Source organism: Phyllosticta citriasiana, assembly GCF_038021145.1.
Source record: "Phyllosticta citriasiana strain CBS 120426 chromosome Unknown IWZ02scaffold_2, whole genome shotgun sequence".
NCBI lineage: Eukaryota > Fungi > Ascomycota > Dothideomycetes > Botryosphaeriales > Phyllostictaceae > Phyllosticta > Phyllosticta citriasiana.
In genome coordinates, this window is record NW_027117279.1 from 330,308 (window position 1) to 354,539 (window position 24,232).

At 55.1% G+C, this 24,232-nt stretch overlaps 10 protein-coding genes across 10 annotated transcripts; 3 read left to right on the forward strand and 7 right to left on the reverse strand.

Moving 5' to 3' along the window:
* Window position 1: 1 nt before the first annotated feature.
* IWZ02DRAFT_121867 (mitochondrial amino-acid acetyltransferase) lies at window positions 2-2,426 on the forward strand. The gene is made up of 2 exons (XM_066761472.1): window positions 2-244; window positions 309-2,426. Exons 1-2 carry the CDS (start codon window positions 188-190, stop codon window positions 2,415-2,417), a joined length of 2,166 nt encoding a protein of 721 aa, XP_066625844.1. The 5' UTR covers window positions 2-187; the 3' UTR covers window positions 2,418-2,426.
* Window positions 2,427-2,852: 426 nt separating this feature from the next.
* Window positions 2,853-5,336, reverse strand: IWZ02DRAFT_121882 (uncharacterized protein). Its single transcript, XM_066761473.1, has 5 exons — window positions 5,319-5,336; window positions 5,054-5,256; window positions 4,756-5,006; window positions 4,580-4,704; window positions 2,853-4,530 (listed from the first exon to the last, which is right to left on the reverse strand). The coding sequence occupies exons 2-5, from the start codon at window positions 5,072-5,074 to the stop codon at window positions 3,116-3,118; spliced, it is 1,812 nt and encodes a 603-aa protein (XP_066625845.1). The 5' UTR covers window positions 5,075-5,256; window positions 5,319-5,336; the 3' UTR covers window positions 2,853-3,115.
* A 153-nt stretch (window positions 5,337-5,489) lies between these two features.
* On the reverse strand, window positions 5,490-6,737 carry IWZ02DRAFT_441266 (NADH-ubiquinone oxidoreductase 21.3 kDa subunit). Its single transcript, XM_066766900.1, has 3 exons — window positions 6,643-6,737; window positions 5,988-6,490; window positions 5,490-5,920 (listed from the first exon to the last, which is right to left on the reverse strand). The coding sequence occupies exons 1-3, from the start codon at window positions 6,676-6,678 to the stop codon at window positions 5,896-5,898; spliced, it is 564 nt and encodes a 187-aa protein (XP_066625846.1). The 5' UTR covers window positions 6,679-6,737; the 3' UTR covers window positions 5,490-5,895.
* A 78-nt stretch (window positions 6,738-6,815) lies between these two features.
* On the reverse strand, window positions 6,816-10,256 carry IWZ02DRAFT_441268 (uncharacterized protein). Its single transcript, XM_066766901.1, has one exon. It carries the CDS (start codon window positions 9,978-9,980, stop codon window positions 7,086-7,088), a length of 2,895 nt encoding a protein of 964 aa, XP_066625847.1. The 5' UTR covers window positions 9,981-10,256; the 3' UTR covers window positions 6,816-7,085.
* Window positions 10,257-10,965: 709 nt separating this feature from the next.
* IWZ02DRAFT_121904 (uncharacterized protein) lies at window positions 10,966-12,618 on the reverse strand. The gene is made up of 2 exons (XM_066761474.1): window positions 11,548-12,618; window positions 10,966-11,453 (listed from the first exon to the last, which is right to left on the reverse strand). The coding sequence occupies exons 1-2, from the start codon at window positions 12,576-12,578 to the stop codon at window positions 11,123-11,125; spliced, it is 1,362 nt and encodes a 453-aa protein (XP_066625848.1). The 5' UTR covers window positions 12,579-12,618; the 3' UTR covers window positions 10,966-11,122.
* Window positions 12,619-13,041: 423 nt separating this feature from the next.
* Window positions 13,042-14,240, reverse strand: IWZ02DRAFT_121908 (uncharacterized protein). Its single transcript, XM_066761475.1, has one exon. The coding sequence runs from the start codon at window positions 14,034-14,036 to the stop codon at window positions 13,128-13,130; it is 909 nt and encodes a 302-aa protein (XP_066625849.1). The 5' UTR covers window positions 14,037-14,240; the 3' UTR covers window positions 13,042-13,127.
* IWZ02DRAFT_487183 (uncharacterized protein) lies at window positions 14,143-14,958 on the reverse strand (the record flags this gene model as incomplete). Its single annotated transcript, XM_066769335.1, has 1 exon — window positions 14,143-14,958. The coding sequence occupies one exon, from the start codon at window positions 14,956-14,958 to the stop codon at window positions 14,143-14,145; it is 816 nt and encodes a 271-aa protein (XP_066625850.1).
* Window positions 14,959-15,734: 776 nt separating this feature from the next.
* IWZ02DRAFT_395396 (5-methyltetrahydropteroyltriglutamate-homocysteine methyltransferase) lies at window positions 15,735-18,875 on the forward strand. Its single transcript, XM_066765582.1, has 3 exons — window positions 15,735-16,259; window positions 16,317-16,418; window positions 16,474-18,875. The coding sequence occupies exons 1-3, from the start codon at window positions 16,029-16,031 to the stop codon at window positions 18,436-18,438; spliced, it is 2,298 nt and encodes a 765-aa protein (XP_066625851.1). The 5' UTR covers window positions 15,735-16,028; the 3' UTR covers window positions 18,439-18,875.
* Window positions 18,876-19,936: 1,061 nt separating this feature from the next.
* Window positions 19,937-21,530, forward strand: IWZ02DRAFT_395399 (endo-beta-1,4-glucanase). The gene is made up of 2 exons (XM_066765583.1): window positions 19,937-20,672; window positions 20,723-21,530. Exons 1-2 carry the CDS (start codon window positions 19,990-19,992, stop codon window positions 21,168-21,170), a joined length of 1,131 nt encoding a protein of 376 aa, XP_066625852.1. The 5' UTR covers window positions 19,937-19,989; the 3' UTR covers window positions 21,171-21,530.
* Window positions 21,531-23,064: 1,534 nt separating this feature from the next.
* On the reverse strand, window positions 23,065-23,766 carry IWZ02DRAFT_429731 (uncharacterized protein; the record flags this gene model as incomplete). The annotated part of the gene is made up of 1 exon (XM_066766003.1): window positions 23,065-23,766. The coding sequence occupies one exon, from the start codon at window positions 23,764-23,766 to the stop codon at window positions 23,065-23,067; it is 702 nt and encodes a 233-aa protein (XP_066625853.1).
* Between the last annotated feature and the right edge of the window lie 466 nt (window positions 23,767-24,232).

Consider the following 24,232-nt stretch of genomic DNA (forward strand, 5'->3'; position numbering starts at 1 on the left):
CCGTCATTCCGTTCTGTTGCTATCGATAGTTGGCGTCATTTTCAAACTGGCCCGGACGGGAGCTGCCCTCACGCCATTTAGCTGCATCTTCGACCAATTGACTCAGTCTTCCTTCTTCCTCACCCGCCATGCTGCCTCTTCTTTTCCCCTCTTTGCTTCAAATCGTCTTTTGTGCGTGGTTTGAGACATGAATGTTGGTCGCGCGTCTCTGAGGGCGCGTCCCGCTGCCAAACTTCGTCGCCGAGTTCGTCAAATCCTCGTCCTGCCGCCTCCGAATTCGCAACAATGCTGATGGATTTTTTACGCAGCACACATCCGAGGCCAGTGAGCCCCATATTGCTCTCCAGCGCTGTCCGCCCTTTGTCAGGTCAATTGGCAGCAGTGTGCGCCACGAATCCCACCATGACGAGTCCCCGGCCAAGCCACACGCTGTCAAGCCGGAGGACATTGACCACGAGCGCGAATTCATCCTCTCCGTCTTGAGCACGTCGGCCACCAAGCGCGACGCTCGTTCCTTTCTCGCTCGCTACGATCCTCAGACACGCAGAAAGTCTGCACAAAAAGTCGCAAAGAGGTTTCAGGAATTGGACCAAACCAGCGCTGCAAGTGCGGAGCAACAAAATGGCTGGCGCCTCAAGCAGACTGGCGTCAACCTTGGAACCCTATACAAGCCTTCCAAGGCTATGCAAGAGACTCCGGTATTCACCCACCAGAAATTGGAGGAGAAGCTTCCGGACGTCAAGACCTCGGTGCCGCTGCACATTGCCCTTGTCAAAGTGAGGGCTGTCGATCTTTGGGATCCTGCGACCCTTTACGGCGTAAGCCTGACGCTTGGCCAGCTCGTTAGACTTGGTCTGAGTATTGCTGTTGTTGTTGATCCGGACGAAGACACTACTCCAGAGGTTCCAGACAAAATCAACAATGACTGGCGGGCCAAGGTAAACGAGCAAGCGCATCGTCTGGTCCAATCCCTGAGACGGTACACACCCGGCGGTGCTGTGTGCATACACGACTCCATCAGTGTGTCGCCATATGAGCAAGAGCTTCCATCCAAGGTTGCCGTTAGGGGCGGCGTGCAGGTCGAATACCCAAACTTGCTTATTCCACTTCTCCAGGGCGGAGTCATTCCCGTCATTCCACCAATCGCCTACACAAGAGAAAACTTCACAGTCACCAGGGTGCAGCCAGACGACGTTTTACTGGCCTTGACGCGAGAGTTTGCTGGCATCAACAAGCATGCCACCAAAAAAGACACTTTCAAAGACGAAGAGATGTCTCTAGAGAGAATCATTGTTCTAGATCCCCTGGGTGGCATTCCGTTTCCGAACCGGAATGATAGAGCCCACGTCTTTATCAACTTGGAGCAAGAATATCCCGAAATCCGTCAGGATCTCCTCCAGGCTCAAGAGGCTGTCGTCAGCCAGCTCAACGACAGTAGTGTTCAGGGGTCTATTTTGGGATCGTCAAATCCCCTCTCACAGTTCACCGAGCGCGAGATTGCGTCTTTGCCGCCTATCAATCCAAGAATCTTGGATTCTCGGTACAAACCAAGCAGGCATCTGAAGAACCTGGATCTAGTCCAGCGAAGCTTGGCCCTTTTACCGCCGTCCTCGTCTGCTCTTATCATCACTCCAACCGAAGTCGCAATCTCTGCAACGTCTCGTCACTCTTCAACTCCAGGAGTCCAGACCCGACGTCAAAAGAACCCCCTGATCCACAACCTGTTGACTGATAAACCCATGGTCTCGTCTTCGCATCCGGATTCCCCCATCGCTCAAATCCCAACCATCATGCCCGCCACGTTTGTGAAGCGCGGCATGCCCTTGACGGTTGTTCCCGACCCGCGTAAAGAGGCCTGGCGGCCACCCAAACCAGGCGAACCGACTCTGTCTCTGGATGACCCTCGCATCGACATGCCGCGCCTAGTTCACCTCATCGAAAACTCGTTCGGCCGCAAACTCGACGTCCAACACTACCTCAACCGTGTGCGCAACAAACTCGCGGGCATCATCATCGCAGGTGAATACGAAGGCGGCGCCATCATCACGTGGGAAGACCCACCCCCCTCAACCGACCCCAACGCGGCCCGTCGACCCCCCGTGCCCTACCTGGACAAGTTCGCCGTGCTCAAGCGCTGCCAGGGCTCGGGCGGCGTGGCCGACATCGTCTTCAAGGCCATGGTGCGCGGCTGCCTGCCCGACGGCGTCGTGTGGCGCTCGCGCCGCGACAACCCCGTCAACAAGTGGTACTTTGAGCGCAGCATAGGCACCCTCAAGCTCGACGCCTGGGACGGCTCCCTCTGGACCATGTTTTGGACCACCGAGGGCGTCGAGGCCCGCCCCGATCTTTGGCGCGATTACATGGGCGTTTGTAGGGGCATTCGACCTAGTTGGAAGGATAAGAGCGCGCCGGATTAGTTTGATTGGCGACGCACTCAGTGTCGCTTTGTGTTTGCTGGGGAATGGATGCTTTTTTGGGTGAAGCCAAAGCTAAGAGGGCGTGTGCGTGTTTTTGCGGATTTTCCGGCATTTTTTTCTCCACGACAGCGTCCAAGCCAGCGAGCGAGCGATCTTTCAGTATTATGAAGCATGCATGGTTGCTTCCAAAATTTGCAGCAACGATGAAAACTTGTTGGCAGGCTGGCACATAGGCAGGTGGTCAGGCAAGGTAAAAGTGCTTTTCAAAAGAGGTGGACGGAGGAAAATGGGATCGATTCATTAGGTATCCGTAGCGAGCATGTGCGCCTCATCATTTACGCAGGGGTTTGCAAGGCAATGGGAAAAGTTTGGTTTTCTGGAATAGGCGTTTGTTTGACTTCTTCTCTCCGAGTACTCTGCTTTCGCTTTCATTCAATTCCTTGCCTTGGTGCGTCTCATGCTCGGTCAAAATAAAGATCAAGGGTCCAAATGGTGCACGGGTGTATGTACTGTACGTACCTGCGTGCCGCAGCGAGCAACACAAAGTGAAGCTGCGGCATGACAACAGCGCAGTCCTCTGCGATCACAGACAAAAAGCCCCATCTACCGCCCACGGTAGCCCCGAATGCAGTTGTACAAGCAAGAGAAAAGCTACCCATGTCGACATCAAAAAGAAGTGACAAAAACTCATAATATCATCACCTCCTCACGCTCCTCCGCCTACCGACGGATGAAAAAAGACCTCTCGACTCCATCTGCAGCGGGGGCGCTTGATTCGCCACCGCCCTCTCAGCCCCGCCGCGGTCAAAGATCTGATTTTGGTAAAAGAACGGCGTGGCAGCAGCGTTGCGCGAAGAAGAGCCCCGTATGATGCGCAGCGCCTCATGGTCTGCGAAAGCGGGTGACGGTGGTGGCACGGTGCGCGGGTCGCGCGAGGTTGGTGGTAGATGTGGTTGCAGCTGAGCTCGCGAGGCGTGCTGGAGCGAGGACGGCAGCTGCGTGGGCGGTGCTGGGGCCGGGGCGTTTTGGAAGTACGACGATGATAGACGTTGTTGGGGGAGCTCTGGGCGTTTGAAGAAGCCGTCTTCTGTTCGGCGGACGGTTCCAGCTTGCGTGCTGTAAGTGTCGTAGTTGGAGTTGTGAGCGTTTGATTGTCTGTGCGAGAGAAGAGGTTCGTTTGAAGTCCCACGTGGATCTTGTATGAAAGAGAGACCATTCAGAGTGCGAGGTTTGTCCCAACCTTGCTGAGCGGGCGTCATCCGCACGTTCTGCAACTCCTTACTGACCGATCCAATCCGTGCATTTGCAGATAGTCCTGGCATAGTGGAGCTCGTCTCATGGTGGTTTCTTTTGAAGAAAGGACTAGATCCGTTTTTTGAAGCGCGGACACTGCCAGGAGCCCGAATCCTTCCAGGCAAGGGTGTGGTGTACCCAGGCAGGGCCTCTCGATTGTCCAAGGGGCGACGATTGTAAGAATTTTGTTGCAAGTTCTCTCTCTGTCGGACGAAATTTTGGCCCCCTCGCATGTCTGGCCGATCGATTGACTGAATATCTGAGTTGTTTTGTTCATAATATCGCGAAGGCTGTGGGTTCTCTTCAGTGAATTGTCGTTCAGAAACCCCATTTTGATATGTGAAGTTTCCACCTGTCTGCAAATTATGCTTTCGAGCTGCAATTCGTGGGGTTTCAGGAACTTGCAAATAAGCGGGCCTGTGAGTTGATTCATCCGACTTGTGATGCCGACGTGGATTATGTGCGGCCGGATTTGATTCTCGCCTGAGAGTCACTTGGGGCGATGTTTGCAGATTGGCCCCGCTCATCGTGTACTCTTCGTCCAAAGCTGTTTGACGGCCTAAATTAGCGGCTAACAAATTCACCTCCGCAGCTTCGCGGTCATGATGATTCCAAATCCCATTTTCGTAACTTCTGACTTGTGTTTGGCGGCGTGTCTGGATGTTCTGTTCATATTTTCGACCGCTGTAGTCTTTGGACGGATATCCGATCGGTACATCATAGTGGTTACTTCTAAGCAACCCTGTCGGCGGAGGCATGGCACCCTTTGATGCCGGAGAGCGTTTCCTCTTCCTGTTGGAGCTCGCTGTGGAGGAGAAATCTGCGCAAAAATGAGTTGCAATTCTGGAGATCATTACCGGACAGCCAACCTTGCTGCTCCGCCCGCTCTTTCACTGCACCAGTCTTAGCGGTCTGTCTCGCCTTCATGGAATAGTCATGTCTGGGGACCGCATATCCGAGCTGCTGCAGCTGCCTCCGAAGTGTTTCGATCTCACTGGATTCTCATTAGCATACCGCAACTAGAGCCATGCACGTCTCGACCGACTCCATGGCTTTGGGCCAGAGGCTCAGATAGTGTGTTATCTGTGGCATTTTGGATGACCACTTCGCGGCAACGGCTGCATCTTTCTCCAAGACCGCCACGCGCGACTTCAAGTCGTTATTCTCTGCGAGAAGCGCGTCAAGTTGCGCCTGTGAATCCTTTGCGACCGCTGCGGCTTTGCGCTTCGATTCCTCTGCGACGAGATATTTTCTGCGCACAGCAGTGCTGTAGCGGAGTAGGGATTGGTATTGAAACTGTTCTCATGAGCAAGAGCTTCAATGAATGGTGAGGCATGCCGCACATTGAGCGCTTCCATCCTCATGTCTTGGCCGTCAAGCTGCACCGGCGGCGCCTGAAAGAGGACGTCGGGAATAGCGGCGTCGTAGGAGCCTTTGTCCCAGCCTCTGACGGCGTACAATTTTCTGGGTCTGTCGTCCTTGTTTTTTGTGACGCAGAAAGGGCAAGGGGCTTGCGGATGCTCGCCTTGCGGGTGGAATGGCGCGCCTTTGTCACGTACTATTAGCAACGAAGGCAACAATTGAACGCAAACCAAGGACGAGACTCACCTCCGCCTTCAAGGTGGTTGCCGCAGGTGAGGTGCATGCAGGACGTGAGCCATAGGCTGGTGACGCGCCGGTCAGAGCCCTTCGAGCGCCCATCTTGAAAGTCGGTCGCAGAGTCGTCGCTACGATAGAGGTCCGAGATGCTGGCTTGACAAACGTCGCAGGTGAAGATAACCTCGAGCGCATTGGGTTCTTGAGATTCTTGGTGTGGCGGCATGACTTGCGGTAGAGTGGGGACAGCGATGAGATGGAAAGTCGAAGTTTGAGAGAGGAAGTTGCGCCACCCAGCATACTGGACCCTGAAGCTGGTGGAGGCTGCCTACATCCACAATGCACCGCTAGAGAGGAGTAGAGTATGAAGTGATCGACTGCACTTTGCGAAATTCCGTGATCTTAAACCACGAGGTAATGACTGGACTCAAGTTACCTTGATTTTTTCATGCCTACAGCACACGGTCAAAAGCCACTGATGCAAAAATTGAATTCACGCTTTGATCTAATCGCTCGCAATAAAAAGCCTTTCAGCCATAGGTCTGCCCAGTCTACGTGCCAGCAGGCGGTCTAGCCTTGCGCCACGCACTCAAGCAAACGTACGGCAGGAGTACCTAAGAATGGTCAGCCATCATCCACCACCACCGCGAAAACCCCACGCCAAGCAAATGCGATACTTACTTTCCCTCGTAGCTCTGCTCCTTTGACAAGTCATACTTCTTCTCACCAAAAGTTCCCGTGCGATGCAGACCGCTCGGAAGAGGGGGCAAGCCATTCGGTCCCAAAACGCTAGCAGCCGCACTCTTCTCCTTCTCCAAGTAAACAGCAAGACCGCCCTTCTCGCCTTCGTCCTTGACAGCAACGAGCTTGTTCTTGCCAGCCTCGCCAATCAGCTCAACCTTCCCCTGCTGCTTGCTGCCAACGGCCAGGAGGCCGACGACATCGGCCTGCCTGACGGCGCTGAGCCGCGGGTACCGGCGCCGCAGGTCGCGCTTCCAGTACGGGTTCTCGGCAATGTCGCCGGCGGGGATGGTGACGGGGTCGTCGTAGGCGTTGGGGTCGTTGGCTCCCGGCGGCGGGTTGCGGAATTGTGAGTTCAGCGGCACGCCCGTGCTGCGGTTGGGGTCTATGGCGAGGAAGCGGTTGATGAGGCGCCACACACCCGTCGGTTGAGCCGTATATTTCTGTCGGCCATGGAGGCGTTGGGTCAGTCGTCGGTGGAGGCGCGGCCAATTCGTGGGGGAGCGTGTGGAGGATCATCGTGAAGCCGGCCGAGGCGGCGACAGTGAGGCTGTGGACGGAGATTGGGCATTAGGATCTGGAGGCTAGGGCGTACTTTGAACTTGCTAGCGGCTTGCGCTGGCTTTGACATGATTGCGATATGAACCCGGGAGGGATAGTTTGATGACCGTGATGTCTGCAGTGGTGGTGTGGTGTGGGTGGAGGTCGACGCTAGGACACCCCCAGATGCGGCGAGCGGCAGCGACCCATGCCGCCGAAACCAATCCATAAAGACAGACGCTGATTGGCTGGAATCCTAGCAATCAACCACATCTGACATCACAGTCCAACTTCACTTCTCTGAGATGCGACATCTTATCCATTTCTCCGTGTACAAATGCACCGAAAGCCTCAAGCACCGACCAGGTCTCCACTACCAAAAGCAATTGCAGAATCCCGCATAGCAATAGCAACAACTGCCATGCCAATTGTCTCACCTCTCACCATCGCATCCCCTTAAAAAAAAAGAAAAAAAAAAAAAAAAAGATAAAACCTAACCTAGTCCAACACCTTCATCATATCCCATGTCGATCTCCTCAGGCTCGCCATACTGATGGCACTCTCATTCTTCAAGTGTCCGCCATGAGCACCGCTGTAAGCGCCAGCGTCGCCTCCCGACAAGGTCCTCCACCTGGCGGCGCCAGCCGGGTGCGCATTTTCGCGGCCAGTGATAAGGCCATCGATGACGCCTGCGCTCGACGCCCGAAGACTAGATGCGCTATTGTCTTTGCTTTGTTGGTGGCGACGCTGCTCGCCAATCTTGTTCGCTCTGCCGTTGGCGTTGATGTCTTCAGTGCTGCCAAACTGCGGCAGGCCAACGCACGACTCGTACATTTGGGAGAAGAGGCGGGCGTCGTTGCGCCACTCCTCCGAGGTACGTGGGAGCGGCGAAGGCGACCGGTTTGCGTACTTGGAAGGGTCCTGCACGTCATTCACCAAGTCGACTGCGTCGTTGGGATCCAGGTTTGCGTCTAGGAAATGTGAGACCGATGCGTCGTGTTGGACTGCGGCGTTGAACTCCTGACTGCGGTCTGCGAGACGTGTCCAGAACCGTACGTTTCTCTGCCATTCAGACGACCGCTCTGCCTTGCGGTCGTAGGGGTAGGCTCTCTGCTCAAGCAGACTTTCCTCTGATAGCCCGAGTGGGCTCATGCTGTCAGAGTTGCACAGCTTGCTCCAAAGCCTGGCATCCGCTTTCCAGCTAGCATCAGAAGAGCCCGTCATCCGCTCCGACCGCGACAGCTTGTGCGACGTTTCTGGGACCTCGAATTCGAGTTTCGTGTCGAGCTTATTCTCAGACTCATCCCGTGAATAGTCCTGCGCTGCATTCTCCTTCTCTCCATCTCCAATCGCGCGTGCCTCCTGGAGTGATTGCTTGCCTTTGTTCTCATCCTGAGATCCCACGTGTCCTTCCACATCTTGCTCCCTCTCATCCCCAGCTCCATCACCACCTTTGGTGGCCGTTCCCGCCTCAACCTCTGCGCTCTCCCTCGGCGCTGGCTCCAGCACAATAGGAGCCGAACTCCAAACAGGTGGCAAAATCTCCAGCTCAGGTTGCTCCAAGATGCCACCCTCTGCGATGCTGCTGCGGTGCCCGTGGCCATGGCGACGAAATTCTTCGCTCTGGCTGCGAAACAGGCCAATGTAGTGCTTCAAAAAGCTGCGGCCGAAAGTCATGCTCTTGCTCTTGGGCAAACTGCTGCGCGACTTGTTCTTGCCGCGCCGCTTGAAGCTGGCCGATCCCAATGTGCTGACACGCTTATAGCCAGTGGGTGAGCGAGACGGTTTGTTGCCGGTGCCCGTCTCGCCACCGCCGTCCTCTGATTCTGCTATTTCGGAGAGTCGGATCTCATATGCGAAGTCCCGCGCGTGCACCTCGTCAGCGTGGCCTGCGCTGTTGTTTCGCAACTCGCGCGTGTGTGAAGGGTAACGGCTCCACGCGCCTAGGTCGCCCAAGTTCATGTCGACTTCGGCTTCGTCCCAAGTCCCCGCCAGATCAAGAGGTGGTTCGTCATCAGGGGTAGGAGTGGGCGACGTGCAAGGCGAGATTGAAGCCGATTCAGGGACATGACCGGTCTTCAGATCGTCTCCCAAGAATCCGCTCTTGTCCTTTGTGCCGCTGGGAGGAGCCTGCAGCGACGCTTTTGACTTGCGACGGCCAGTATCCAATGGATCCAGCAAGACCGTCTCTGATCGCCGGAACCTGGCCCCGGCCTGGGAACTCTCTCCTCTCTCACCGAATCCGCCAAACCCGCTCCATGCATCCGAGTTCGGCTCGGCGCTCCTAGGTCTCTTCTGACCATCTTGCTTCTCGTCAATCGCATTTTCCCTCAACGCAGAGCCGCTGCCGCTGCGTTCACGGAATAAGCTTTGCGCCTTGGCTTTACCGCCTTTATCTGGGCTCAGGAAAAGAGCGCTCCTCTCTTCGCGATGCGCTTTCAGCGCCTTCTCCCACATTGCCGCTTGACTAGCCGATCCAGATGTCGGGCTTAGCGAGTCGCGGATTGCCAGAGCGCGAGACAAGCGTCCGGGCTTGCGGTCCTCCACGGGATCGGAGTCTCGAGGACCTGAGCCGTGGCGATGGTGATGGTGGTGATGACTATGGTGGCGGCGTTCATCATCATCGTAGTCGTCGTATTCTTGACCCCGATCATGACGTTCGACGCCGTATCGCAGGGCCTGTGTACCAGAGGAGCCGCGGCGGTCAGTGGGACCATCGAGTGCCAAGTCCTTGGTGTCCGTGGCTTCAGAGTCGTCAAACTTGTCCTCACATTGTGCAAGAGGCGTCTTCTCCAAGTCCTCCTTGGTCTCCTGAGTCCCGGCGCGGGCTATCGAGGCAGCGCGGCGCAGGTTTGACATGGTCTTGCTGCGGAAAATATTGAGGCCGCTCAATTTGGCGCCGACAGACTTGCGGCGCGATTCGTGGTGCTCGAGCGAAGGCTTGAGCGCATTTTGTAGGCCGAGTAGATTCATGGCCGAGCGGTTCTTCTTGGCGCTCTTGGGTTGTAGAGGCGTCCGCTCGCCTGCTGGAGGCGATTGAGGGCATTGTATCATGATGGCCGTAGGTGACGGAGCAGTCTCAGGGGGCGGATCTTGTAGATCGACGGCGGTGGTGTCTGGCGTCTCGTACACGCTGTTCTCGCTTGGGCTTTCACATCTACCCTCTTGCTTTTGCCCTTTGTCGTCAACGCCTAAGATATCATCTGGCGGGTCGGATGCCTTGACCTCCGCTTCGATGCCGTCAAACGGGCCTGGTGTTGGCGGATACGCGCCTGGCATGCCACTGTCTCCGCCATTGATGCCTTCAACGGCAGTCTGTTCGTCTTTTGCCTCCTCCTCGCTCTCATCCAAATCCTGGGGCATCTCGAAAATCTCGTACCCACTCTTCTTCATACCGCTACCGCTCTGGCTGCCAGTCCCAGTAGCAATCTCCGCAACACCGCTAAAGACGCTCGGCTGCGGCGTTCCACTGCCCGTGCCCGCACCGCTCAAGCTGCCCGACAGACTTGGGCTATTCGCGCGCGTCGAGTACACGCTACTCGGTTCGTACGCCTTGCCACTCGTCCCAAGGCCGCTATGAGCGCCGAGGCCAAAGCAAACGCCCGAACCCGTGGCGCCGCCGTAGCGGCTGGAGTAAACGGACGACCCAGCGTACCGACTGGCGTTTCCACCGCTGGCCTGGCGACTGTGCATGGCCGTGGAGTTGGCATGTGTTGGCACGTTGCTGAGAACATGGCCCCAAGCCGGCGGGACTCTGGAGCTGTTGAATCCCGTCAGGGCGCTGGCGTTGGTCGACGAAGACGTCGACGTGCGGCGTTCGCCTCGCACTCGTGAAGGTGGAACCGGCGGAGGCAGCAATTGCGCCACGTCTCTCAGATCGGGGAACATGGGAGTGCCAAGTCCGACTTCAGCATGGCCTTGGGCACTTGAGCTGTCGTTTGCGAGGCTTTGTTGCTGCTGACTGTCATCCATCGCCGTGGGTGGCTTCTGGGCCTGCAAATTACTGGCACTGCTCGCATTGTGGTGGGCAAGGCGCCGGAAGGGATACGAATTCGTTTCACGTTCTCTTTTGCCATTCTGCCCTTCAGAGACGTACTTGTTCACTGCGCTGTGTCTCTCACTTGGCGGTCCGGCCCTCTCACTACCGTCCTTGACTGATCTGTGCAAGTCCGTCGTGCTACTCGTCGATGAGTCGCTACGAAGATGCCGGCTAATGTGCATGAGGTGCAAGTGGACGCTCGCAGCGTCACCATCGCGCTGATTCTCCTTTGGTGGTTGCAATATCGAGTTTTGCGTTCTTCCCTGGCTTGGAAACGGTTGGACCGGGTCGACTTTGTAGGGATTGGAACCGACATGGCGCTGGCCGGAGAACGAGTTGTTTTGGGGTGAGGCAATGCTGTCAAAACGAGAAGCAGCAGATAAATCTGCTAATTTTTGGTCGACGGCTTTGCGAAATTGATCGCAATAGGGGGACGCGATATCGGAAGAACTCCGCTTCTCTGATACGGTGTCAGTAGCAAATCAACAATGGTTCTTCACTGCCTCTGAAGAAAAGAATGAGGGAAAGATCGTTCGAAGCGAGAAGTCGAGTGTGATGTCCACAAACCTGGGTCATTCGAGTCATTCTCAATCTCAGCCGACGCGCCCTGTTGCATCGCCGGTGCGACGTATTCATTGACCATATGCGTCTGCATTGCTTTCAGGAATGCAGCGTTCGAGGCAATGCCGCCACTCGACGTGGTTGAGCCAGTTGAAGGGTCTGACGGGCGCGAATCGTCGGAGAAGCTCAGTCTGACGCCGCTGAGACGGTCACGCAAGTCTGAAAAGGTGAGAGATCGAGGAAGAGCAAGCTCAAATGGGTTAATACTGGAAGAGAGGGCGTTGTTAGCATGCTTGGTTTACTGACCTTGTTCTAGAGTGTCGCGTTTAAGACATCCGCGAGAAGGTCAAGAATACTCACTTGAAGTTCGATTCTCCCGGTGTCTTGCCACTTTCTCCAACCAACGCCTTGTCCTCGACGCTGGGTCTCTCTTTCGTCACCAAGCTCTCCTTTTCCTCCTGGGTTCCTTCTTGCGTGATTGCTCGCGTCAGTCTCTCGACAACGCTGTCTCTGATCTCGGGCAGACTTGTTGCATCGCTGTCGTAATGATAATCCAATGCCGTCGGGCTATAAAAGCGTTCTTCCTTTTTTGATTCGCGACAATCATGGCTCGGTTGGTGTCCAGTATCTCCTGCCTCGGCATTTGGATGCACCAAAACCTCAACCGAAGTCTCGACCAAGACATGAAGCTCCGTCCCAGCACCGTTAGCACCCGGAGCTGCGGACAGACCTGGGCCACTGCCGCTGTCGCTGGAGCTGCACTCCTTCTTCAACTTTGCCCGCTTCTTTTTGGGCTTGTCGCTTTCTTCCTTGTCCGTTTCATCTCCGGCCTTCTTGTGCATGAGCAAGTTCATACTGCTGCGGCTCAGGTCTCGCGTCAACCGCTTGACTTTGCCCCACGCCTTGCCCCGCTCTTTACTCCTGCCAGTGCGCATCGTTTCGTCGCCAGATATTGCGTCTTCTGTCCTGTCGTTTCTCCTGGAAGCTAGCTCATCACTGTCATCGGGCTCAGCGCTGCGCATATGGTGTCGCAGGAAAAGCATGCTGGTAGCTTTGGCAGCTACCCGCTTCTGCTTCTTAGATGTGCGTTCAGCAGGCGAGGGTTCTGCAGTCGGAGGGTCTGTGGCGTTGTTCGGAGGAACAGACTCAAGCTCTGTGCTGACCTCCGCGTTGGCAAAGATTTCTGCAATGGCATCTGCTCCATCAGCGTGGATCAACGGGTCCAGACATGACGAGTCATTGTTTTCATGGGACCCTGCCAGCTGTGATAAGTGCGACCTTGGCTGCTGGATTTGGGATGTCTGAATTTTAGGGCGTGGCGAGGTGGGGTCTTCCACTTGTTGGCGAGCATTTGAGGCAGTAGGCCGGGGAGTTTCCGGCTCGCTATCCATCGAACGCTGGTCTTCTGTGGTACAACACAGAGCATCCGCCGCTGCGGATGCAGACGGTGGTGGTGACATTGTCGCCTGAGAATAGGCGGAATGAAAGAGTTGGATAATGTCTTGGAGGGGACTTCAGAGGACGTGTACTGTGCATGCACCGAAAGAAGCCAATCTCGAAGCAGAATTTGATCCAACTTCAGCAGTGTCGAAAACGCCGGAGCACGTTCGATTCGACTCGAGTCCAGGACAGGACTCCCTGGTGTGGATGCTGAGGTGTCGACGATGGGAGGATCCCAAGTCCTGGCTTCACTTATGGAAGTTAAAATCTCGCCATTCCCTTTTCTGGTAGTCGGCAGGTGAGTTCCACGAGGCCCATGAGGGGTGGTGGTTGCCATGCGCTTAGGCGAGCACGAGTTCAAGCAAGTAGCAGCTTCTACTTGCACAGCTGAACTTGCCAATAGAATCCAGCCCATGGTGGGCGGTCGAAAGGGAGTGAGCTTTCATTGGATGCAGTCGTTGTGCATACGATGTGTATGTTTGATACATTTTTTAACATGGCTACGAGGTCTTCGGTTGTTGGCCATACAATCCCATTTCCTTGACCCACTCCGCAACCCCAGGCGAGCATAGCTTTTGCAACTCGCTCCATCCTTGTTCCTGAGCCGCCTTCCGTATCCTGGAAGAGCTAACGCCAATGCCTTCTTGCCCGATGAGGTGGCTGATTTGACCAGCCCATTCTCGTTTGAAACCTTCCCCTTCCAGACTGCCATTTACCAGCCCTTCAAGATATTTGACTTGTTGATCCGTGGTACCGAAGGCGGCGGAGCTCGCGTCTTTGGGATCCGAAGGCCTTATCGTGACAAGAATTTTGTGACCAGCTTCAAAATAAGACGACAAGGCGGACAGAGGCGGTTTATGGGCGGGGTAATACTTGGATGCGAGAAGACGGGTTACCGTGTCGAATCCGATCAAATGCACATGGGTAGGATTACTGGGGTAAGGGTTCGGCTGCGCAGCAGTGATTGCAGCAGTTTTGTCGGTGTAGTATGGAGCTTTCGTGAGCCCAATGTCGATGGAGATGTCGCTCCAGTGCGAAGCGGTCCGCTTTGATGTCTTTTGAATCTCAAACTGCAGGTCTTCGGCGAAAAGCGTCATCATGGCGAGCCTGTCCTCGAAGCTAGCGGGGCTGGGCGCTTTATCGGCATTGTGAGTACTGAAGAGGAGCAACAAGCGGTGAGGTTCTGGATTCTTCGAGTCTGGCCACCTGAGGGCAGAGGTTGCGAGAGACATGTGAGCGACAGACGGTGGGTTGAACGACGAATCGAGGATGTAGAGAGTCTTGGGAGAGTGTTCGGTGGGGTTAATGGTGTGAACAATGCGAAAAGCCGAGGGCGACAAGTTGAAGTCGCGCAGAGCCAACCCCAGCTTGGTAAGTACAGCGCGCGCCGAAGCCACGCGAGAAGCCATGTCCGCGTGGGAAGGGGACTGTAAAGTAGATGGTGGTCTGAGACATTGGCGATGTACTGCCTCAGAGGTCGATGCTGTTGGGCGCACGGGCCGGGCGGTGATGAGGTCACGGAGCGTTCGGCGGCTGGTACACCGGCACGTCGTGACCGCGCAGCGAGGGGTCGACAGCAGCTTCGCCAATTATGACGGGGTGCTGGGGGTTCAATTGCGCACGCAAGCCATCGCGAAGCTGAGCCTCTAGGTCCAGTGAATGCATAGCTGCAGCATGCTGGGGCGGCGGATCCCAGGGATGATGATCTAGCTGGTGAGCCGTTGGGTCGGTCTCCAAGTACTTGGGCTGGTGGTGGTGGTGGTGGTGGTGCGGGGCCATTGGCTGGAGCGGTTGCTGCAGGGCCGGCTCCATCAACGGATGCTGCTCGGTGTGAGGATGGTGATGCTGGTGCTGATGCGAATGGGAATGCTGGTGTTGATGTGCATGGTCGTCGACGGACTGGGGCTGAGGTTGAGGTTGAGGAGGAGGCGGAGGATGCGACGGCTGCGGCTGGTGATGGTTGCTGGTGCCATCAAGCGGAGAGAGTTGCGAGGGCTGGTCGACGTCGGAGGCGTTGGCGTCGACCTGAGGCTGCAGGTCGGTGGGCTTGCCAACATTGGCGTCCTTGCGCGGACGACCGGTTCGCTTGCCGTCTTCAATGAACTTGAGCTCGATGCGCTTGGACTTGTCCGGATCAAAGCCGCGCTTGCGGGCGCGACTGTAGATGTGACGGATGGTCCGACTGGCGACTCCGGTCTGGTCGAGGATCTCTTTGTCCGTGAAGCCGTTGACCTTGAGAGCAAGGGCATGGACGCGAGTGGCAATGTCGTGGGGGGCATGCCGCTCCTTCGAGTCCTTAGACTCCTTGGGTTCCTTTGGAACTTTGGGCATGTCTTTGCGATGAACAATAATGACCTGGGCTTGATATTGTGGTGATGGAGCGAGAGTGAATGGAAAAGGTTGGGGCCACGCAAGGGTAAAAAGTTGCCGCCCGACGACGTCGCAAATGCGGAGCGGCAACGCGCTTCCGCTCACCTCATCGGCAGCCCTAAGCAATTTGATGACCTTCACCTGAACATCAAAGTACCGGTGACATTGAATGGCAACAACCTGTGCGTGCGTGCGTGCGTGCATGCATGCGCATGCATACACGCAATTCCAGCTCTGGTTAAGCTTGCCTCGAACCTTCCCTTGTTTCGGTACAGAGTCAAAGTAATACATTAGCACTGCATCCACTCACAACAGAAGCAAGCTCCTAAGTTCATGTCCACGCCTTGTGCAAATATATATGTTATCCAAGTTCGACCCGGTCTGCACGCAGCCGAGAGCAGTCGGACATTTTCAATGCTTCGGCGACATTGTCCGAGCCAAAGTCGGCACGTTTCTCCATGTCGGCTTCGAGGCCGTCGTCGACCGTAAGCTAAGGTTTCCCATCATCAACTGCGACGACGACGACGTGAAAGCGATGCAGTCGGTCGACAAGAAGCAGACGTTTGTATGCTCCCTGTTGGCGAGCAGGAGCTCAATGCCGATGTTTGACTGCCGAGGATCGCCTTGGGCGCGCGGGTTGGCTCCATCAAGGTGACTACCCCAGATTCGAGCGCGGGGCTCTGTTTGGCAGAGGTATAAAACCCTATAAACTTCCTCCGTGCGCTATCCAAGATGCCTCCTCTCGCGATGCTACCCGCCGACACGATGCACGCCGTTTGTCGCCGACCGTCGGCGGGCGAGCACGCCAGCGACGCATTCGGCGCTAGCGATTGTTCAAGCCCACAGGCCATCTGGCGAGCGGCGGGGCGCCAGAGTATATTTTTCCTCCCGCCCACCGCCCCTCCTCCATCCTCCCTCTCCCTCCATTCCTCTTCTCCCTCCTCAATTCCCCTCCTTCCAAGTCGATAGAGGCCTTCTCTATCACTCCCCTTTATAACCCCCTTCCATCCTCTTCTCACACATCAGCAACCATGGTGCAGTCTGCTGTGCTCGGTTTTCCCCGCATGGGTGAGAACCGCGACCTGAAGAAGGCCAACGAGGCCTACTGGGCCGGCAAGATCTCTCGCGACGACGTCCTCGCCGAGGGCAAGAGGCTGCGTCTTGCCCACTGGAAAATCCAGAAGGATGCCGGCGTCGATATCATTCCCAGCAATGACTTTGCCTTCTACGACCACGTCCTCGACCACATCCAGATGTTCAACGTAAGCTTTGGTCAAGCCCCCCGCATCAAAGCTTTTTCGCTGACCCATCCATTGCAGGCTGTCCCCGAGCGTTACTCCAAGCACGGCCTCGCTCCCATTGACGAGTACTTCGCCATGGGTCGTGGTCACCAGAAGAATGGCATCGACGTTCCTAGTTTGGTAAGGATAACATTGGCAAGGCGGGATAAGCTACAGATCTGACGGTGGTGAACAGGAAATGGTCAAATGGTTTGACTCCAACTACCACTATGTCAAGCCCACCCTCCAGGACAACCAGACCTTCAAGCTCGCCGCCAACCCCAAGCCCGTCGCCGAATTCCTTGAGGCCAAGGAGGCTGGCATCACCACCCGTCCCGTCATCCTCGGTCCCGTCTCCTTCCTTGCCCTCGGCAAGGCGGACCGTGGCCAGAGCGTCCAGCCCATCTCTCTTCTCGAGAAGCTTCTGCCCGTCTACATCGAGCTGCTCGAGGCCCTGAAGAAGGCTGGTGCCGAGACCGTCCAGATTGACGAGCCTGTCCTCGTCTTCGACCTCCAGCCCGAGATCAAGGCTGCCTTCAAGCCCGCCTACGAGAAGCTCTCGGGCTCCAACATCCCCAACTTGGTCTTCACCACCTACTTTGGTGACATTGTACACAACTTTGACGTTGTCGCCAACGTGAGCCATCTCTACGGCCTCCACGTCGACCTCGTCCGCAACCCTGAGCAGCTCCTCCCCGTCATCGAAAAGCTTGGCCCCAAGCAGGTCCTCTCTGCTGGTGTTGTCGACGGCCGCAACATTTGGAAGACCAACTTCAAGAAGGCCATTGACGTCGTTGAGACTGCCATCCAGAAGCTCGGCAAGGACCGTGTCCTTGTTGCCACTTCCAGCTCCCTCCTCCACACCCCCCACACCCTTGCCAGCGAGAAGAAGCTTCCCGAGGAGGTTCGCGATTGGTTCTCCTTTGCCTCTGAGAAGGCCGTCGAGGTCGCCGTCATCGCCAAGGCCGTCACCGAGGGCCCTGCCTCTGTCAGCGCCCAGCTTGAGGCCAACGCCAAGTCGATGCAGGCTCGCGCCTCTTCCGCTCGCACCAACAACCCCCATGTCAAGGACCGCCAGTCCAAGGTCACCCCTGAGATGCATAACCGGAAGTCTGAGTTCCCTACCCGCTACGCTCAGCAAAAGATCCACCTCAACCTCCCCAAGTTCCCCACCACCACCATTGGTTCCTTCCCCCAAACCAAGGAGATCCGTATCCAGCGCAACAGATTCACCAAGGGTGAAATCACCGCTGCCGAGTACGAGAAGTTTATTGAGAAGGAGATTGACGAGGTCATCAAGATCCAGGAGGAGCTTGACCTCGACGTCCTTGTCCATGGTGAGCCCGAGCGTAACGACATGGTTCAGTACTTTGGCGAGCGCCTCGACGGCTACGTCTTCACCACCCACGCCTGGGTCCAGAGCTACGGCTCCCGCTGCGTCCGTCCCCCGATCATCGTCGGGGACATTTCGCGTCCTGCCCCCATGACCGTCAAGGAGTCCAAGTACGCTGCCGAGCACTCTAAGAAGCCCATGAAGGGTATGCTCACTGGCCCCATTACCTGCTTGAGGTGGTCTTTCCCCCGTGACGATGTCCACCAGTCCGTCCAGGCTCAGCAGCTTGCCCTGGCCCTCCGCGACGAGGTTGTTGACCTCGAGAAGGCTGGCATCTTTGTCATCCAAGTCGACGAGCCTGCCCTCCGCGAGGGTCTGCCCCTCCGCACTGGCAAGGAGCGTGACGCCTACCTCCAGTGGGCTGTTGACTCCTTCAAACTCTCCACCGCCGGTGTTGAGGACTCGACTCAGATCCACTCCCACTTCTGCTACTCCGAGTTCCAGGACTTCTTCCACGCCATTGCCGCCCTCGACGCTGACGTCCTTTCCATCGAGAACAGCAAGTCTGACGCCAAGCTGCTCAAGGTCTTTGTCGACAAGGCTTACCCCCGTCACATCGGCCCCGGTGTCTACGACATCCACTCGCCTCGTGTTCCCAGCGAGCAGGAGATCAAGGACCGCGTCGACGAGATGCTTGCCTACCTCAAGCCCGAGCAGCTCTGGATCAACCCTGACTGCGGTCTGAAGACTCGTCATTGGCCAGAGACCAAGGCCGCGCTGACCAACCTGGTCAAGGCTGCCAAGTTCTACCGCCAAAAGTACCCTTAAGTCAGCTTCATCAACATAGCTGCACCAGCTTGATCAACTCCAAGCTGGACTTTTCATGTGTTACGATATCAAAAGTCTTTTCAACAGGCATGATATGACCCAATGTCGAAGACGGGGAAGACATTCAACATTGGCGTTTTAATGAATTCAACATGAGAGATCTACGATTGTACGGCGTTCCGGGGAACTTGATTAGGATTCGGAGATGGTCTGCGGGGCAAAAAAGCAGCGTTCAACATCCGCTGCTGGGTTTTGGGTGATGCGAGAACAATCTTCTTTTTCAAGTTTTAGGCTCTGACTTAGACAGGCAAGAGCATAAAGACAGCGCCAATGCCCTTCAACCGGGTCATTCGGTAGGGTTTGAGGTAGTTGTAGCTGAGATACCACGACAAATCAATGTGGAGCTCCAGTCAGTCTGGCTCCCTCTGACTTTCAAACTTCATTCACTTCAAATGTCTTTTGGGGGTAAATCACCGAACCAACTGTGACTTGACCCCACTCGCACGATCCAGTCGGACTACATACACATCAACGACAAGATGCTTCTCAACCCAAAAACGTTCTCTTCCCGCTTTAACTTAACCTTGTTCCTGAGGCTCGTGTCGGAGCTCGCTGAGAGCCTCCTATCACGATCATTAGCGTACATTTTTGTTCCTTCATTGGTCAAATTTACCCGTGATGAAGTTTCAGCGACGGCCCGGCCAACCATAAGCAGCGCGGCCCTTTCGTCTCAACCAGCGCCCGTTTTGCCAACAAGGTTTCCTTTTTCCCTGGTCCTACTGTAATGGACATGCTTCCGCAGTGCAACACCAGCACGACTATAACTCAAAGCCCATCTGATCGGTTTTAAAGGGCAGTTTCTCGACGACCAAATTCTCCAACATAGACATCGCGGTCTCCAAGACCGCGCTCACTTGATCAGATTGACTAGGTTGGTATCTCAAGAATCCTATGTCGCCGTCCGGGCCTGAATGAAGCGGCCTCTTGCGCGTGATGAGGATCATTTGGAGTGGTGGCGGACCGTCATTTCAAAACAACCGCCTGAATTCGGTTGTCAACGGATCCCAGTCTGTTGTACTGTACCCCCACTGCTGCCAATTTTGACGTCCAGCTTTCCTCCTCCGCGACTGCGTTTCAAACACGCCTTCGCCATCGAGGGAATTCAATTTCCAAGAACCAGCCATTCTTATTGAATTCAACGACCCGGGACTTGCACTCAGAATTCAAATGTTGACTAAAACAGCGGGACGAATCACGCCGCAGGCAGAAGCAGCTGGTGGCCACTTGTGCCCATGACGTTGACGCGCAAGGGACCAGTCCCCAACCATGAATTGCCGCGACACTTGCATCCCAGCTGCGGATGTTGTTACCTGAATCGAAGTGGCTATGTGAGAGGTGTTTCCCATGGTCTAATTTACTGGCAGGCGTGCACACCCACTTTTGCCGTGCGAAAAGCGCTTTTCGTGGCACATATAAGCCAAGCGTTAACACAAGGTCTTCCACCAATTACCAAAGTCTCTCATTCAAGATTCATTTCATACGCTCCTTACCATGCGTTTCTTGTCGTTCCTTGTCGCCGCCAGCGCGGCTGGCTTTGCGCTCGCAGCTCCGCATGACAAGTATGGACAACAGCAGAAGGCTGTCAGGAGATGGAACCAGAGTCCGCCACCATCATCGCAGAAGCCTTCTCCGCCAACGCAGCCACCGCTACCGGGCAATGGGCGGTCGCTAGGCAAACTGCAATACATCGGCGTCAACGAAGCCGGCCCCGAATTCGGCGAGGGCAACGTCCCCGGGCAGCTGGGCAAGGACTACGTCTGGCCTGACCCGAACACGATGCAGACCGTCATCGACTACGGCATGAACATGTTCCGCGTCAATATCCTCATGGAGCGTCTCATCCCTGATCTGCGAGGCCAACTCGACGAGGCGTACTCGCGAGACTTGAAGGCTACCGTTGATTTTCTGACTGGGAAGGGTGTTGTTACCATGATTTCGGCGCACAATTATGGCCGCTTTAAGCAGCAGCAGGTCATCACTGACGTCGAGGGCTTCAAGATGTGGTGGACGACGGCTGCCACGCTATTCAAGGATAACAAGCTGGTTGCGTTTGATACGAACAATGAGTACAAGGAAATGGATCAGCAGCTTGTTGTCAGGCTCAATCAGGCCGCGATTGACGGCATCCGCGAGGCTGGCGCCGTAGACCAAATGATTACGGTCGAGGGCAATGAGTAAGTGCCTCAACAACCAACATCGCCAAAATACTGACTGAGCACCACAGCTGGACCGGCGCCTGGAAATGGGTAAAGCTAGGCGGCAACAGCGACACAATGGGCGGCTTCATCGACCCTGCGCACCCAGGCGATCCCTCGCGCATCGTGTACCAAATGCACCAATACAGCGACCAGGACGGGTCGGGCAATTCGGATCAGTGCGTCAGCGGCACCATCATGGCGGAGCGCCTCAATGCCGCAACCGACTGGCTGCGCGCAAACAAGAAGAAGGGCATTATTGGCGAGTTTGCCGGCGGCGCCAACCCGACTTGCTATGACGCTATCCGCGGCGGTTTGCGCTTCATGGAGCAGAATTCGGATGTGTGGATTGGGGCGCTATGGTGGGCGAAGGGCAGGTGGTGGAAGAATACGAATTACAAGTTTGATTTTGAGCCGCCGGATGGTATTGCGTGGAAGAATTATGGTCCTATTTTGAAGGAGTTCATTCATGGGTAGTGCGGGGTGCGGAGGTTGAGGTGGATGAAGGTAACGCTGGTGTCGAGAAGGAGGGTTAGGTGCATGATTGGAGAGCACGCATGGGACGCTGCTGTGCGGCTGTTTGCATTTCTTCTTCTGTGTGTAGTGTTGCTCCGTTTCGACTGTGCTCTCCGCTTGCGATTGCACGATTGCATCGTCACTTCGCCTTCTTCTTTTGCAGTTCAACTGTAAGACTTCACTTTGTCTGTTAGGAAACAGCCACTGACCGACATGGCATGTACTTAGTCTGTTGTGAACTTTCTTCCCTCAGTGATGGTGGTCTCATTAGATGTCATCGTGTTGTGCGCCATCAACCCATAAAGTTGTGGCGAAAGATCAGATGCGATGAAGTCTTGATCCAAACGAAGAATAAGTCTAGAAATCGGGAGCTGACATCGGCAAGCGACAACCGCAAAGAAAGGACATTGTGCCCGTTCAGGAAAGCTCCTTGTAGCTATCCTGACTGCGGCACGGCGGTGCTCTGGATTAATGATGGGTGAGCCCCGGACTTAATTACTTTAATAGCCCTGTGCAGCGCTAGCCGCCGCGACTAGAGCGTAGAGATTCGTGACTCGCACCGCGTGTAACTCTTCTGTCCAGCTGTAGCGGGAGAGACATATAGGTGAGGTCAGTGTGCGCACATGATAACCACGAGCCACGAAGCTCGTGTAAACGTGTTGAGCCCGTGATTTCTAGAGTTTCCTAGGTAAAAAACGACCGCCAGCCAGCGTTCTTGGAACAATAACTCACAGCTGTGATTCCACAGTCGACATAAATGTTACCATATCACCCAACATCTACACTTCCTGGGAGCCTTCTCTGGGTCGACGAGCTGTGGTTTCAGGATCTTGAGCAGATCTTCTCCCCCCTCCTCTTTCTGTGTGACTGCTGCAGTGTTGTTCGATGATGCTATTTTTGAATTTTGCACGCTAATGACGGCGAGTTCTTTCTTTATTATGTGCCGATTCTTAAAACGATAGAAATCAATTTAGACAAGCAATCGCAAAGTGCAGAGACCGCTTAGAAAACACTTTAGCCGGGTTTCTCTTGCCAGGGTCTTCAAAGCTTGCAGGCTTAACTGCAGAGTGTCTCTGTTCGTCTAGAGAAAAGCCGGTGTTTGTGATGATCAGGCAGCTGAGGTCGAAAATCCGCTGTATCAGTAAGTGCAACGTGATATGCACTCGCACAGAGCCATAATATCGATCATGCGACGCGAAACGACCTGTGGTATACACGCGTGGAGTCTTTCGTAGCTTTGAGTGCTGATTGTGTTTGAGTAGTAGGTGAGCTGTGATATTTGCCACTCAGTTTAGGTACTTTATGAGATTCTGCTTTCAACGTAGATTTATCATGCTGTGTGAGTACTGGAAACAAGATATCGCAAGATTCCAGCACCAACAGAATGGTCTGAGTATGCGCAAATCGTAGATTCTATGCTTGAATGATTCAACAATACCAGTATGGAAGGAATGATGGTGATAATCATCAGCCCATTTCGTGAGATTGCTACGTCAACGCATAGGGGCTGTGGTTGATGAGAAGAGGATTTGAGGCTTGTCGGGAGAAGCCGGGGCATTGGTCTAGGGTCTAGACGAGCTGAAAAAAAAAAAAAAAAAAAAAAAAAAAAACCGAGATGATGGTAGAACTTTCTGCCTTTCGAAAGCGGTATCAGGCGGCTTGATCCTTCGACAGCTACGGTGGACATGGAGAACCCTCCCGTCATTGTGCGAAAGTGGTGGAAGTCGAGTGTGGTCGGCAGGACCCCTGGGGGTTGGCGAGGACCTGAGGCTCGCGGAAAAGGTCCGCTGCAACCTCCCGAGCGCTTGATCGCTGTCATTGTCTTAACCTTATTCTAACTTCCATCACTCCCGAATCAACCTCCGTCCATCGCTCCTCTCGCAAAGTTGCCCACAGTCGCCTTTACACCCGTTGTGCCGTTTGTTGAGAATACGATTGTGGCGACAGCGATGCCACCATGATGGCGGTGACGGAGATTCGGGCCTGCACCTCTGACGATGTCCTGCAGCTTGTTACCAACCGCAATTTCTTCCGCCTCAACGATCATCAGCCACGCCCGGATGTTTTCCTTGTTGGAATCCTCTCCCTGCGCCCCACATGAGCCCCACGAAGGAAGGGCATGGGCGTCTGCGCTTACCAGAGCAGATATGGCGGACTGGGGTTGAAGTCGACCACTGCTCTGCCCACTTTGACAGCCTGCTTTGCTAAATAGTTCATCAGGCTCCACAGCACATCCCATCAGCTTACCACAAAGGTCATCGCTGATCCTATCTGCACGTTCTTGACCTCGTGTTCGGCTGCGGTCTGCCTGTCTCAACCCCGCGTCCGTAGTTGCAGAAGCTTTTACCGGGGTCAATCCCAAAATGTGCAGCTTCCGCCTTGCACCTTTTTCCAACTTTTTGTTGTTTGTCCCTCTGTCACTTACCCTAAATCGCTTCATCTCGTATGGGCTGTCATGCAATTCGCTTGCCATTGGTCTAGATGGAAATCCGGCAGCGCGCGCTCCGTCTTCGGCCACTTCAACGACCGAATCGACCGTTCTGATCGACTTCGCCATCCCAACCGGCTACGCGAAAAGAGCTTGGATGCTGCTTCAATAGTCTTGGGCAACAGGTCGCTGTTTTGAGCGCCCTAGGATATTTTCATCCGGATCAAGGCTGCTCTTGTGTCGCCAATTGACAATCAATCTCACACCATTACCAGCAAAAGAAAAAGCTGGCGCTCGCCGTGTAACCTTCCACATCAAGGCATCGTATGGATCCCTCCGGAGACATCGGTATGATCTGCGCGGGATGCTGGCTCCCCGCTGTCATTCACCGGCAAGCCTCGTGATGACTTGCACGACTGCTTGTCTTTTTTGAGTCGAGGCATAGCAACGCCATACGGCGATGCTGCAGTATGAGGCCAAGAAATCTCCAGACATGTGGTCACCACTGCAACCTTTATTGGAACCTTAATGTATGCGGCATGGCCGCAGTTGTCATGAGAGCATAGGACCCTCTTTTGTGGATACCTTACAACTC